Source organism: Haliaeetus leucocephalus, unplaced genomic scaffold, assembly GCF_000737465.1.
Source record: "Haliaeetus leucocephalus isolate CR32 unplaced genomic scaffold, Haliaeetus_leucocephalus-4.0 Scaffold228, whole genome shotgun sequence".
In the NCBI taxonomy this organism is placed as follows: domain Eukaryota; kingdom Metazoa; phylum Chordata; class Aves; order Accipitriformes; family Accipitridae; genus Haliaeetus; species Haliaeetus leucocephalus.
In genome coordinates this window covers 21164598-21180420 of record NW_010972664.1, presented here as the reverse complement: position 1 = coordinate 21180420, position 15823 = coordinate 21164598, and the positions used below count along the sequence as shown (strand labels likewise).

The 15823-nt window shown below is 44.3% G+C and overlaps 1 protein-coding gene and 1 long non-coding RNA gene across 2 annotated transcripts in view; one reads left to right on the top strand and one right to left on the bottom strand.

Annotated features, from left to right (window-relative positions):
• MAATS1 (MYCBP-associated, testis expressed 1) overlaps positions 1–4588 on the bottom strand; it is a 30295-nt gene extending 25707 nt beyond the window's left edge. The window contains exons 1-2 of the mRNA XM_010567461.1: positions 4508–4588; positions 2215–2372 (exon numbers count right to left, since the gene is read on the bottom strand). Of these exons, the coding sequence (XP_010565763.1) occupies positions 2215–2360 (146 nt within the window). The 5' untranslated portion in view covers positions 2361–2372; positions 4508–4588. The remainder of the gene's footprint in view (positions 1–2214; positions 2373–4507) is intronic.
• Positions 4589–5860: 1272 nt separating this feature from the next.
• LOC104831711 lies at positions 5861–15449 on the top strand. Its single transcript, XR_774324.1, has 5 exons — positions 5861–5932; positions 7880–8078; positions 10556–10633; positions 14261–14356; positions 15254–15449. It is a non-coding gene; the product is annotated as an uncharacterized LOC104831711 (long non-coding RNA).
• The last annotated feature ends 374 nt before the right edge of the window (positions 15450–15823 follow it).

The window sequence follows — 15823 nt, the reverse complement described above, 5'->3', positions numbered from 1 at the left end:
GTGAATGTTTCAAAACCTGTGCTGGAACAAGCATATCTTTTGCAAGAACAGTCTTTCTTCATTTTTTTTTCCCCATTTTGAAGTAGGCAGACTGTTTAAAATTTTCACTATAACATCTTGGAGTGTTTTCTTTATTTTAAAGCTTTGGAAGACCATGAGGTAGACCTCATTAAGGCAGTCAGTGAGAGAACATGTAGAATTGAGTCCCTGAAAAGCTATGCATGAGGATTGCTATTCGATTTCACAACCACTTTATACTCCAGTCTTATTCTTCTCAACCTGCAAGGTAGTTAAAACCAAGAAAGATAAGTTCTTTTTTTAAAAAAAAAAAAAAAAAAAAAACCCATATCATGCCATTAAGGTAAGTCATTTCTTTAAGCTATATATATGGCAAGTCCTGAAGGTCATGTTTTTCGTAAGACCATTTTTGGCAATATGTAAGAATCCGGACCTCAGATGTACGGGATTGTGGGTGCTGGAGTTGGTTGCTGCTGCCTAATTTTAAATACAGAGGTATATTTACAGAGATACAATTAACAATACATAATATTGCTCGACAGCTGGGATCAAAACAGCGGATCGCATGCTGAGATCAGTTGTCTTCAAAGACCTCATCTAAGCCCCGCGAGCTGTGCTGTGGAACTCAGGGAGCCACAGTATGGCTACCCACTACAGCAAAGCCTATAGAGAGATGCTTCATTAACCTCCCGTGACATACAATTTACTGCCAAGGTAAGTTTAAAGTCATCTCTTCCCAGTGCTTTCAGTCATATCACATAACAAAAGAGAGGGGAATGTTTTGAGATGCAGTGCTGTAACCTGAGAATACTTGCTCAGCACTAATCAACCTATTATTGTGAAGTTGTGTTTGTAATTCAAATGAGTTAATTGAGCTGACTAGTTCCACTAGCTGACTCTTTACATATCAGACTGTTGCTCCATCCAGATGGATTTGTGTTTCATTCAGCACAGGTGGGCACTTATTCTTATGATCTAACTTTATTAGCATAAGCTGTTCATCCTATTATGGTATAGTTATAGGCACAATGGGAACCCAGTGAAATAGCCCCTTTTATTCCACAGATCCTGCCTCTTGCATGTCCTTGACTTACATTTGCTGACTTTGCTGAAATAAATGAGCATTTATTCCTGGTAACCTTGCAGACGCAATGCAACTACTGAGAAGACAGCTGGGAAATATTCTATCTTCTGTATCAGCAACACTGTCAGTCAGTGCAGGTTGAAACAGAGGGGATGTATTTCTCATGTTTTGTTAATTTCAAGGCATTTTGCAAATACATGTTGTTGAAATGCAAATCAATTTTAAAGTGGCGCAGGGGTCAAATAAGTTCTTGTTACAGAATAACAGGCAAAGTATAAGAAGCCACTGAGGTTTTCATGTGCGGGGGACAGTTTGAAATGCTGAAAACAAGAAAAAAAATATTCTTATTTTATTATGGAAATGAGAAGAATACGCTTTCGAAACTGAACAAAACCAGGTGTGAAATCCGCTGTATCATTCTTAAACATCTTCGATCACTGTCTGGCATGTGGTAGAATTTACCAACAAGCCCAGAGCACACATCATCTGAAAAGCCTACGGTCTAAAGTTAGCTTGTTAATGCAGCAAAAACTTCTGAAAACCACTACCTAGGCTGATGCCTACCATCTTGAATACAGCCACAAGAGGACTCAAAAAAATACATGGTGTGGCAAAACATGTAAACTTTTTTTTTTTTTTTTTTTAATATTTGCTGAATCAGAAGCCCAAACTGTGATGCCAGGAGAAAGTTCAACTAAGAAACCCCTGCACTAAAAATGTGGTGCCCTGGTTCAGGCCCCATACACCCTTGCATGAGCAGCAAAAGCAATCTAACCAGCTGCAACTGCATGGGACCAAAAGGAAACAGCTCCTGATGAAGTAACACACATGAGTCACTGAAGTCTTCATAACTTATCTGATCTATAAGAGATTGAAATAACTCTCTTTCCCGGTAACCGCTGCAAAGCAGATAGCACAGGGATGAAGGAATGTGCAACATCCACCCTGTAAGAAACAGATGGGCAACCATACTCCACAACAGCTGCAAACTCTTAATTTCAAGGGAAATATAAGTAGGAGCAAATTGCAGTCATCTCCACTTCAGTGTGCATGGGTTTTTGTCGGTTTTGTTTGCATGTTTGTTTTAAATTATCCAACCATAGAACACTTACGCAGCAAGCTTCTGAAGAGCCTCCAGGCGCTGCTGAGCCCTCCGTCTCCATCTTCGGTCAATAAATGGAGGCACCGGATCTTTGCCCTCCAGGCACAAACTGTGGCCCGGGAAATGAATCAAGCTACTAAACATACTTCTGAGCATTGGTGCCTTTACCTAATGTTCGTGCGGACACAAAGAAGAGAGGCAGTGATTTAGCAATTTCAAACAGCATTAGAGATCAGAATTTTAGCTTGCTGTGATTTACAGGACTGCACATTTGGGATGGGGAAAGAAGGCATACGTATGCTAATGATGTCAGCTGGCTAGATGGTACTTCTCAAGATGTGGAGCATACCAGACTAGCAGCAGATGCACAGTTATGCCTTCTGGCTGTTTTCCAGTGTCTAAACTTACACTTAAAATCAAAGGATCTAACGGTTCGTTACATAAAGAAGTTAGCGTGCAGTAACTGTGAATATGCAGTAATATGAACTTCTAGCACATTACCCCACGTAACTCCCTCCTATTTGGTGTGCTCTAGAAATGAAGTAACATATTCCACTTACAAAGTTACATTATTTTATACTGTAACAGTTTTAGCATATGTTAAAAATATCTCTATGGGAGTTAGCACACAAAAATGATCACATTAAAAATCCACACCCTTCCTTCTAAGCACTAACTCTCCTGGGTAGATACACCTTAAATCTCTAAATTTATGGTTGCCAGTAAATCTTTGCAATTGTGACTCAAGTATAAGTGATGTAGCTATATTGGCTTGAGCTTCTGTAAAGCCTGAAATAATTTTTGAATTATGAATCGCTCCTTTCATTTCAGCAGGTGCTAACTCAGATGCGTATAGGGTAGTGGTGACATTTCAAGCACACTAACTCACCAGAGTGTAAGAGAGTGTCAGATGATGAAGATGTAGGTACCCTGCTATGAGTAGCTGCTTGCTGTGCATGAGACTGCATTTTTGTTTCATTTCTCTCCAAAGGGAATTCAACTTTCAGGAATTTGGAAAACCCTGTAAACTAATATCATCACAACCCCTGTCCACCCGGTTTTGTGATAGAGTAAGAATTCAAAGATGTATTGTTTTGAATTGCACATTATGCACTTGCTGATTCATATGCTTAAAACATGTTTTATGCCAGTCAGAGTGAGTCCGTCACCATACCCATCCACAACATTACACCTATGACGTGACATTAGTGACAGTATGCTTGCTTACTTTGTCTGGCCTGAACTGTTAACACAGCCATACTGTTGCAAGGATCTCTATGATGACAGGCAATGTTCCCAGCTCCATGTGTATGTCTCTCTACAGAGAGGCAGACAAACACACATTTTTTCCATGTAGATATAAGAAAGAGTCTGAGATAATGGGGTAGGAGACATCCAGAAACATTCTTCAAAAAAATGTTTCTTGATTCTATTGTTGGAAAGCTGCTCAGGGATTTTGTCCTCGCGGTACAGCAATGGAGTTTCAGAGTTCAGAATATCTGCCTTGCAGGCTCAGTCAAGTGCATAGCTTCAGGGGACTCTGTTTAAAATCCAATTCATTGTGCAGTTGTACTGAGTCTGTTTTCCTTTGGCATTCTACTTATATGCAGCCTGTCCAGCCATCAATCACTGCTCTCTGAAGGTGTGACTGCAACTCCCACAGACATGCCCTAGCTGGTTTTGGACTAGCTGGGGTGAATACTGATAGCAGGGGAGCAAATGCAGTAGGGAGCTAAGCATGGGCTAACTAGCTGAGGGCTTAGCTAGTAAGTTAAAATTGCACTAACCTAGGATGAAGAATCAGGACGGGTCTGCAATCTTTACAGGCTGCTTAGCTGTTGCTACCTAGTTCATTTTAAACTGTCTAATTATGCTACCTTGAACTGTAGTGTAAGTGCCCAAGGTAAATGAGAAGGCACCATGTGAAATAACACATTATTTTAACAGTTCTGCTTCAACAACAGCCCAAGAACTGTCCAGTTCGTTTTGTAGATCTTAATAACATACAAGCTATTGTTAACAGCATTTGGAGATAGTCTTTTAAAAGTACTGACACACAATTTAGGAAATTACTCAGGACATGAAACTGGGCATTTCTAGGCTGCTGCTACAGAGTCACCCTAGGCCTGCAATCATGGTTACTCCCTGTGTTAAGTCTTGTTTTAGATAAAACTGCTTCCTTTGCTTTGTATTTTGCTGTTTTAAGGGAGCAGCTTAGAACTGAGACAGAGTTTCTACCCATGTGTATGCATACATGCAGAAACATAAGGTGCATACGTGAGCTATCTTTGGCCAACACCTACCACTTTATCACCGACAAGCTGAACGTGGACATTTGACTTTGAATGGTCCTTCTCACTTGATAGTGTGTACAGAGGGTCTGAAAGGTAAGTGAACAAATGGAACTAGTTACATATTTGAGGAATCAGCATGAATCGTCAAGCTCCATTGTCTGTCCATATGAGAGTATAAAACCAACTAGGGAAGAAAAAAGCTGAAGTACATGTCTCCGTATCAAAGAAATTCCACCATCACACAAGTGAGCCTCAGAGCTGAACTACTACTGTTCTGTGGAACACGCACATGACTGAAGAAAAACCTACTTTCTTTGGAAGCGCTGCCGAGTTAAAATAGAAGATGAAGACATGAAACAGAAAAAAGAAAGCATGGCGCAATGGTAAGCAGTGGAAATATCGTCCTCTACATGATGCGTCCCTCTGGGACACGGAGCTAGTGCTGACTTTCCTCCAGCTCGCAAATGTTTTGCAGTCCCAAGCCTCTCCTCGCTCCTGGCAGCTTCCTTACCGCTGCCAACCCTAACGCTTTACCCCTGCGGGGCTCTGCCCCGCTCCTGGGGCTTGCACCCATCCTCCCGGCTCCAGACCTGCTTTCCCTGCCTAGCCGGTTGCCGGCCTCTCCGTGACAGCCCCTCGGCCCGCTCCGGCCCTGCACCTCGTCTATGCACGGCGGCCGGTCGGGGAGAGAGGCGGGAGGCCTGCTCGGGCAGCCGCAACCGCCTCGCAACCGTCCCGTCCCCTGCCAGCACCCAACTCCCCACCCGGGGCCCGGCCGAGCCCCGCTGGACGCCACCTCCCTCCCCGCGGAAGGGTGTCGGGCCTGGTCGCACCGGTTCCCTCCCCCCCGCCAAGCCCCGGGGGCTGCAGGGGGCGCGGGGAGGACGCCGTCCCTCCCGGCCGGGCCCGGTACCGTAGGGGCAGTGGAAGGTCCGGCCGGGAGCCATTTGACGGCCGTCCCCGAGGAGCGGGGCCCGCACCGCGCCCGTCACCGTACGGCTCATGGCGCCGCCGTTCCCATGGCGACCGCCGGCGGGCGGGGCCGGGGATGCCACGCCCCCCTACGGCGGGACGTTAATGCCGGGGGGGGCGGCCCGGTTCTGGGGGGGCGGTCAGGTTCCCCGGGCGGGGCGGCGGCGGCGGCTTCTCGGGCCTTTCCCCGGGGACTAGGCCCGGCCCTCGGGGTTTTTCCCGGCCGTTTCCCGCATGCTGCCGCCGCTTCCTCCGAACCTCCGGTGGCAGGGGGTTGGCTCTCCTCCCCCGCAGGGCCCTGTGAGGCGGCCAGGCCCGCCCGCCTCCATCTTGTGCCGCCGCAGGAGGGGAGGGAGCCCGCGGCGTAGCGGCGGGGGGGGGGGGCGCAGCCCTGTCCTGCTCCGGTGTGGAAAGGGGGGGACGCGGGTCTTTCGTCGTCTTTTCATCTTTCGTCGGGCTTAGGTGGGGTTTGGTTTTTAACGGCTCTTGCCGGAGTTGTTTTATGTGATGCGCTCCAGTCCCCCCGGACCCTCGCTTAGTGATTAAGAAAACTGGTTTAGGAATGACAGTTGGGGACTGGGTTCAAGCCTGGGTATTATTCCTGGCTTTGCTTGTTACTGCTTAGGACTTCTGCGGCTGTAAAGTGGTGAAAATAGGGTTGGTATCCACTGCCCGGAGAGGTATTTTTGCACGTGTAAAGCATCTGGAGAGACCCGCACAAAGCGTTACAAATAAACATTAGGCTTTGCAAAACATTGCTGGTTTTGCAAGGAGGAGGCCATCCTCGCTGTGAGGAACAAAGTTGGAAGCTTCTTCGTGCCGTTAAACAGGAACGGCTAACGCTTTGGTCAGCCTGAGGAGATACGGAGGCAATGCCGCTGAGACTTTTGGAATAGGACGTAAAAATCAGCAGAATTGCAAATGGGCCCTTTCCTCTGCCTATAATCTTGAAGGAAGTCCCTTGTTTTAGTTATTTTGTATATAAAACTCTGTATACCAAGTAATTATTCACAGCTTGCCAGGTCTGACAAAATTGTGGCCCCTCAGTGCTTCATCACAAGAGAGCAATGTTAGAACTGTGGTTCCAAATTCCTTGGCTCTGCCAATTTACGCATAGACATTTAATTCAACTTCGAATGCTGATTTACTTTCTTAAAGGCCCATCACTTGCTTGAAGCAACAACTTCTTTTTTAGGGTAGTTGATCAAAATGGGTCAATTGAAGACTCGCATGTGGGTCTGAACTAAGAAATGCTGTCACAGCTTTGTTGCTGACTGACATGTATAGGATACTACTTTCCGCAATGGATTGATCCATGCCCTAAAGATACCCAGCAAGCTGTAAAGGCCCTCATTTTACTAGAGAGCTTTACAATGTGATCTCTTATTTTAATTATTGTTAGGGGCAATGAAAGTCACTTTTTAATAGAGTTGCCCAACATTTCTCATGATCAGATTCAGTTTTCCTGTTTTGTATCTCATTTCATTAGAACTCCATAATTTCCATGCTGAATTTTTTCCATGCTGGACATCTGCCTTGAGGCAATGAGGTGTGTAAACTGTACTTTGGCCAAAAAAATGATTCTTTGTCAGCTCCACCCTCTCACGTTTTTCCACTTTAAGGTTTTCAGAGATGACTGGATACAGGTGGCCTGGAGTTCTGTTTTTCTGATGAGGAAAAGAACCAGATGGAAACCAGGTAGAGAAGAAATAATGGAACAATTACATGAGTTCTTGACAGAGTACAGCAAAATGTCAGGGCATAGCTTAACAAGTGAGTACTTTCTGGAGTTGTGGAAGATCAAAAAGGCGCAGTCCTGCTATTAACTTTAATTGCATTAAATTGGACTAAATGTGAGATGTTGCCACCTTCTTCTTTGTTCACCATGAGCTGCCTGGCTCCACTGCCTCTGATCTCTTGGTGTTGGCAGCTGAAAGACTATGTGGGGAACCATCTCGGGAGACTGATGTGGCTGAAAACTAACCTGTCAGAAAATAAAAGGTAAAAGTTTTCAGGTCACTGCATAGCTGCCTGAAGACTAGTACTTGCTCACGGAAGGTATATGTAGCTGAGCTAAAAAGCTCAAGGTTCAGGTTCATGGAGCTTGCTTAGATTAGATTGGGGGTGGGGGGTGGTGAAATACTGGCTTATTTTTAACTAACGTTTCAGAGAAATCTCTGTGAATTACAGATGTGGACAGTGAACAGCCTTACAAATGTTCAAAGATGTGTTGATTATTACTATCTTGAATGTTCTTTGCCTGAAGTCTTCATATTCCTGTGGATCTGCAGCTGGAGTGAAACCTGGCCAGAGCCCCTGGCATGGTGGTGTGTGCTGCTGAATACACTGCAATAGCGAAGCAGTGAGGTTTGGTCTGAATCGGTCTTTTTTTTTTTTTTTTAAATGCAGATCAGCCATTTCCAAAGAAAAAGATCCCAAAACATGAAAGGCTCTGAGAAAATGTTTGATCCCAGGCAGTAAACTCGGCAACCTTGTCTCTGACCAGCGCTTTGGAAAAGGGACTCAAAGCTTATCTGGCAGGTTGGTCTGTCTGCATCAAGGACACATCCTGTCACTCTGGTGAAGGTGAGCTGAAGGCAACTAAACTGTAAGCAATCAAAAAAGATTCCTGTTTCTTAGTTACAGTTTTCAAAGAACTTGACTGGCGGGCTTTCTCCTCAGAGCTGCGGGCTGTAGCATGATTTTTTGGGTTGGCTGTTTCATTTTTTTTCAGTAATAGCTTTTCCAGAACAAGACTGTAGCTGAGCTGGGGTGCTGTCTATCTGATGACTTTTTTTATAGCCACTTGGCTCTGAGGGGACACCAGGTGCTCAGATGTACGAGTAAACTGTCCACACCTTTGTGAGTTACTGTGCAGTGACTGAGCGGACTAACTCTGTGCCAGTGCTTAGCATGTTGCAAAATTGCAGTAAAGTGCACTAGTTTAGCTGCCCATGAAAGAGGCTGAGCCAAATGCATTTTATCTCACATTAACCTTGAGATAAGATGGTGTAATTTGCTGCAAGATGAACTACTACTCTGTTGATGGACTCGTTATGCTGTGATGACTTGCTGATGTGTTTGAACTGTAAAATCAGACAAAGAGAAGTGGAAAATTTAGACAAGGAGGGTAGGATTAGGCATTAGTTGAGAGCAGAATAGTGGCTGGACAAAGAGAAGATGGATTGGATGTGAAAGTGTGGTTTTAGAGGAGAAACTTGGCTGGCTAAGCAAAGAAAAATTAGTAGAAGAGTGTGGTGGTAGAGAACCAGTGTGCAGGGGGAAGAGGGAGAGAGAGGGTGAGCAGCCAGTAGAGCAGAACTGAAGTGGTCTTGGCAAGAAAATGGGAGACCTAGATCAGGAGCTGAAAAAGTGGGGAAGGGTGCAGAAAGGCAGGACAAGGGGGGAGAAGGCAAAGAAGTTGAGCTAAACAGATGATGAGTTTCTCTACTCTGTCTTCCTTCTGTCCTCCAAAGCCTGGGAGGGAACTGAATTTCTTGAATGTGACTTTTCCCCTGAAATTCACGAGGATCTGTGAAGCCCCTGGCAAGATGTCATCCATCTGGCTTTAAGCTTAATTATGTAGATAGTGCTCTTCTGCTCTCTGTTCGTTAGCAGTTGTTAAATGACAGCACTGTTGTGGTGGTGGGTGCATGTGATGGTTTGTGGCATCTTTTTGCTAGTTATTAAAAAAATCTAAGTTACAGGCAACAAAGTTACAGCAATAAAAGCACTGTTGAGGCTTTGATTGCAGGAAATGCCCAAATTGTCGTCCATTTAAAACCGGTAACGGTTAGCGTGCCATTTCCCATTCTTGCCACAGGATGTCGCAATTTCTCCATGTATGGTCCATCTTAGTCTCTAACCTGGGTGGTGCCAGTTCAGCACTTCTGTTAAATGTGGAATGATATAAAATTAATTTGGCCCTTGAAGCCATCCAAAGTAAGCTCTAATTTCCATTCCCTGTCCGATCTCCACATAGTTTACTAACTGTGTGTAATAAACGCCTCTTTCCAGATGTGTGAATCGAGCAGGAAAGCAGCAGCACAAAGCTGCAGTCAATGTGATTACTAGGTTTTTAATCCAGAAGAAGGGGGCCTTCCTCCCAGCCCATCAGAAGAGACTGTGAAAGAGAGTGAGGAAAAGAGGAGGAGGAGGAAGATGTGGTCACTATTCCCGGCAGGGAGCACATCAAAAAGATGTGAGAAGACAGATGCTGTGAAATCTAACTTTTTGTGGATTAAGGCCTTGTTTCTGTGCTGGCTTTTGGCTTAGTAGGGCATTATATCCATTGTGGAATACCTCACTTGTAACTTGTGACATCTTTTGTAAAAGTGGCCTTGGAATACTGATTGTGGTAAATGGAGGTTTGCCAGGGTGATGTCTTTGGTTTCTTTGTGCTGTTTTTACTAAGAGCTCTGCTGAGAGAGGCATCTTGAGATACAACTACTGAAACTGAAAAAACTAGATGAGCATCATTATAGGAGACCTGTTCTCTCCTGCTTTTCTTTTCTTAGTATGACTGTTGGCACACTTCTTGTACTAAAAGCAGTCTACAGATGAGGATAGCCTAAAAAGTCAAAAGTTCAAAGAAAATGAAGTAGTAGTGCTTTGTGATCACAGTTAAAGGATTCACTTCAAAGTGTGCTGAAAGACTTCCATAATGGTTTTGATTAGCACTTGGGGAAAAAAAAAATAAAAAAGGAAAGTGGAATGAAGGACATTTTCAGCCCATGGTTCAGAGAAGTCCAATTTGTGACAAACCCCTGAGTTTACCAATACTTCAGGCATCTCTGAAGGACATTTGTATACTTAATTTCACTTGCATTGAATGAGCTTTGGATGAGATTCTTAATGAACAGGGATGACATTTGAATGATTTGCTGGGCTGAAGTCAGAAATGTTGTTGTCTCACCTCAGTAGGAAAAGGATCTTGGATCGAACTGCTTAGGGGACTATTGAATTCCTAGTGTTCTCACTCCTCCCATGCAATACTTGGAAGAATAAATGGCAGTGCCAACATGTTAGCTTGCAACTTTCAAGTTCCAGTGTGTTAAGACATTTCTTTTTAAAATTAAACCTCAGATTCCCTCTGTTCCTTGCTGCACCAATCAGTGGTTGAATCAGCAGAGGAGATGCCACATCCTAGTCAGAGCACAGGAGGTAAGAGAACAACCAGAGGAACAATTTGATGGAAGGGGAATATTACATTAACAGGCAGGATTTTATCCCGTAGGCTTAGAAGTTGGGATGAGCTTATATCTTCAAAGCAATCAAACTACTTTTTCCTTCTGGAGACCTGGATGAGAAATGTACTTCTAGCTGGGTTGTGATGGGATTCCATATCTGCTTTTCAGGAGGGTTTGGCTCCAGCCTTATCATCTGTTTGTCTATTTTAAAAGTAAATAAATTAAAATCTGTATTTGCTGGTAGCTGCCTGTTGAGCTGGGGGAAGGGAGTCCAAGTGCAGGGAGGGAAGGCAGGCAGGCAAGGTGTAAGTAGAAGGAGCTTGAGGAGGGATGGGAGATGTTTCAGGGAGTGGAAGGGGTTCCAGCCACCACTGAGTTCTGGTTCTGGTAATATCCATTTCTCTCAGCTCCATACTAAGCAGAGAGAGGACAGTTCTTGCTTTAAAAGGGCAATCCTAAAAACCATTTGGAGCCTGTTAATAGTCTGGATGGGAGGATGTGAATTGCCCTATTTTACTCAGCCAAGCCTGAGGAGAGGTCCTGCTGAAGTACTGAGCTCCCTAACACTTGACTGGTGGTGCCTGTGCAGCCTGCAGGGATGCAGGGAGGGTGCTGTCACCAGCAACTGACCATCCTGGCCCGGCTGATGGATCACGCTTCCCGACTCTGCTCTCCCCCAGACAAGGCAGGGGGCTGGCATGACTAAGAGGGGTGGTGACTCCCTCAGAATGTCAGGGGCTGTAGAGAGAAGGTTGTCTCCTTGAGCCAAGGAGATCTCTTTACCCAGAAGCTCAGGAGTTCAGTAGCTAGATTTTTAGTGACCGCTTGATGGATTGTTTGTACTAAAGCCCACAGCAGCGCAGGGTAGCTTAACAGTTCAGCAGACAGGGAGACAGGTAGTATATATTTATCTGATGTGTCAAAAACTATGAAATGGAGTACCTTGCTGACCTCTGCAGCATTTCTGCTTTCCTTGCTCTTTCTCCTATTGTTTGCCAAGGTGCCTGGTCAAGTCTGGCTTCCAGCTAGTTGGAAAACTTTACCAGGGAGTGAATGTTTGTGCTTGCCTGATCTGAAGGGAGCACCAGGGACTCTTGATTTTTCTGTGACCATTTTAACCACTCTTTTCATGGAGTTAAATAGCTGGACAGAAGTGTTATGGAGACTCGTTTTAGCTTGTTGTTAGAATACAGTATAACTCTTCCATACACTGCACTCTTATTTCCTCTTGAACAATTAGTGTGACATGATCTTAATCCTGTCTATTACTTTCCAAAAAAATATTTACTTATCATCCTTTAATTGCAATCCAGTGAGGGCTAGGGGCCTGAGGGAGGCCTACCAGAAATAAAAGGGTGAGACAGCAGTGACAGGACACTCAGGCCACAGGAAGGAAAAAGCTAGAATCGGATGGGGGCTGAACAGAGCCCTCTCAAAGGATGCGTAAGTATCACTTCCTTCATGTAAGAAAACAAAGCCTGTACTCTCTTCAGTCATGAAAGTTCCTCTATCGTTCCCCTCTGCCTTTGCCTGCACCCTTCACATGTCACGTCCCAGTCTCAAATGGTGGAGACTGAACAGAACACAGTACAGGATCTAGAGCACATCACTGGTGTCTTGACGTATCAACTATGAGAGCATGACAGGAACTCAGCATCTAGCGTGTTGATCTGGAAATGTCCCCTCTTTGATCTTGAGTAAGTCTTTGGAGGGACCCCTAGGAGAATCACACCTGGAGGAATCCATTCTAGGTTTTAAATAAGGGACTGGAGTAGTTGAAGTTAATGATGTGCCAGTCCAGACAGGAAGTGTTGAGTAAAATTTAGTGTTTGTTACACAGAGTAAATACCAACCCAAGACACTCAGTACTTTGAGAAAATGCTGCACAGCATACTCTACAGCATCTTGAAAACCAGGGCAAAATAGCCAGGATATGGGCTTGAGCTGAAGGTTTAGATGACATTTTCTGCCATGTACATGACTTGTGTTCCCATGTCACTTTTTCAAAAATAATTGTACTCCAGCAACATAATGTATTTAGGAAGATGTCAATGTAAATAGGCTCTCTTGAGAATCCCTCCACCTGCATATAGAGATGCCCTAATGCTTCTCAAAATCTGACCGTTAAGCACTTGATAGCCAAGTCCAATTCATTTTTGGTGGGAATAAGAATTCTAAAGATCTCCTTGAGAAAGTGCCAGTAATGCTCGTTAGACTTAGAAAATCTCCTGGATCAACAAGAAGAAAAGCAGAAGAAAACAAGTGCAAATGAATTAGGTGTTCAGAGTTGAAACCTAGCTTGACCACTGATGTGAAAGAAATGGCTTTAGAGTGACTGAGTTTTCTGCATTATTTTGTAACTTTGCAAGTCAAGTAACAGCTGTGGGGATTGTAAATGGATTCAGAAGATACATAATGTTGCAGGCTCCTTACAAGCAGCTTGCAGCATTGTACAGCATATGGCTTGATGCAATATTTAAAAGGAGTGAGGTGGTGGGATGTGAGTATATAGAAGTATGCAGCTGCAATCAGTGACATCTCAAAAATGGCATGGCTCATGTATTTGTAAATACTAATGATTCCTTCCAGGCTTCCAGTTAGCTCCCGCAGTTTGTAGTGAATGTTAAACTATTTTCTATAGTGGAGCGTCACATTTCATAAAACATGATCAAGAGAGACTTGCATAGATTCAAACAAGACAGGAGCGCTACCAACACAGACATCAAAATGGCATACCACCAAGCAGAAGAAAATTGTTAATAGCAGCAACACTTAGAGGAAAAAAAGGACAACTGGAATGTGGGCAGTGGAAAAGAACTGTACTGTATTGCTGCTTCTCAATTGATTGACAGCTTAACACCATTCACTGGAGTTGCAGAAACACTGCCTCGTTTGCAGCAGAGCCAATCAAGGTTAGAAGTTTGTATTAGGGAGTATTTTGTGGAACTACAGTGAGGCATTTTTCTTCAGTACACAGGCAAGTGAACTTGGGTTCTGAATGAGATTTCCTGTAATGCATAAGCACAGACCTTAGGCAGCATTTGATTTTTGTGGGGTGACTTACCAGAGATCATCCATGCATGCATGTGGTGCTACCTATTAACAGTGGCTCAGCTGTCTGATTGCTTGGGGTCACATTCTGATCAGTTCTGACAATTCATATAGGGCTTATGCAGAAGTTTGAAAGTCTTAACTCTTTCAGCTCATGAGAATTGAGAATGAAGGATGTTTCCTGTTTGGAAAGAACTGCATAGGCAGCTGTCTTGGTTAACTCTGCAGTGGAGGAAAGATAAATGTCTGAGGATAGCAAAACTTCCCCGTGGGTGACTAATGTGTATCTTCTTCATGCCTAAACACTTTTAAACCTGGGCTATTTTTTTTCTGATGTTTAACTGAAACCAGAGAGTCTGACTGCAGCGGAGGGACAGACCTTTGCAGATTAGTGATGTTATTTTCCAAATACAGATTAGGATTTTCTGAATTACTAAGCGTAGTGACTGTCAGACAATACAGGCTTGTGTTCTTCAGCCATGCTCTTTTGTTGTGTCGGTAGCACATGCAGCCATTTGAGCGCAAACACCTGGCCTTTCCTTCTCACCAGTCTGTGCAATGGGATCTATTCCAGAATGCTCGGATTTTCACAGGTGTTCCCCCCACAATGGGAAGCAGCTGATCAGTTATCCCAGCAAGCACTGAAGTAAGCCTGACCAGGTTTGAAATGCACCTCCAACATCAGCTGCTGCATATCTGCGTTGTGGAAAAGCTGCCACATGTCAAAAGGCTCAGTTGAGCTTGCCTCCAATGCATGTGGAACAGGCGGGCTACTTTGTGGCACAGCACAAAATGCCGGCTTCCTTCTTTCACCATGTTACCAGGGTGATCGCATACTGAATTTGCTGATCTGGCTTTTGCAGTGTTGCATGCATGGCAAATTCATAATCTTTACTAATATGTTTGGATATGCTTTCAGTGGGCAGTGAAAAGAAGAGGCATAGCATGAAAGTGATGATAGTAATAATCTTAGCACAAACTGAGGAGAGATGTGCAGAAAAAAAAAGTGAGAAAGATATTAAGATCCTTTAAGTTTATATCAAAAACAAGCACTGATGTCTTTTTTTTTTTCTTTTCCTGCATGAACATCCAGATTTCACTGGAAAAGTCATTCACTGCTGGAAACAGTGTCTTGACTGTACTATAAAACCACTGGTTTCTTAGCAAAAGCAAGCAGTGGTGGCAATTCTTGAAATTATTTTTGCTGCAAATTTTGATTGGGACAAGAGTCTGCTCTGCCTGTTGCTGTAAGAGGGTTGCTATCTTCTTTACTATGGAGGACTAGGCCGCAGAGTCCTGGTCCCAACATGAATTTCTGGGATGCTGTGGTCATAGTCCTGCAATGTCAGAGACAGCAGTTCTGGTTCTAAAGTGGCAAGTGCCTGCGATCTTGCAAACTACCTTCCACCTCCAGCCTCTGACACTCTGAAGATTTGGCTGAATTTCTGGCAAGAGATGATCTGTTGCAGTGAGAGCTTGTAGGGTACTCAAAGAGACAGAAATGCCTTAAAAGTAATCTTGATTCTACTCTTGTTTCTTTAAGGGCTTGCTTGCCAGTATGGAAGGAGACTCTCTCCATACAGCCTTCCATGGTGATCTCCTGGGAGGGGATGGTTCAGTCCTGTGGTACAGCATCCCTGCATACAGAATTCATGCCGTAGTCCTGAAACATGGGGATTTGCCTCTTCAGCCTGGGAACGGACTGGTGCATCACTTCTTAAGGTGATTTTAGTGCAGTGAACCACTTGCCTTCACCTAAAGATGGAGTTTGAAGCTTAGAGGGGATGTAATTAATCACCTTAGAGTCTCTGCCATTGTACTAGATCAGAGCAAAGTCCTTCTATCCTAGCATCCATTCTCTCTCAGGTCACACCGCTGAGCTGATAGTATTTGGTAGTTGCAGGTCTGCAACTCTGATCAAAAAGAGAAACTCTACCCTGTAGTTGGGCAGTTAATATAGCAGGCAACAGGGCCCTGACAAGTCATCTTGCTCAGAGGTTTGAAGTCCTTTTTTTCCCCCGTGTGTATCTAAGCATTGACCAAAACCACAGACAACTTCTTTGATAATCAAACACAGCGTATGGTTGACTGGGCTGCTGAAGCAGTGGCTGTC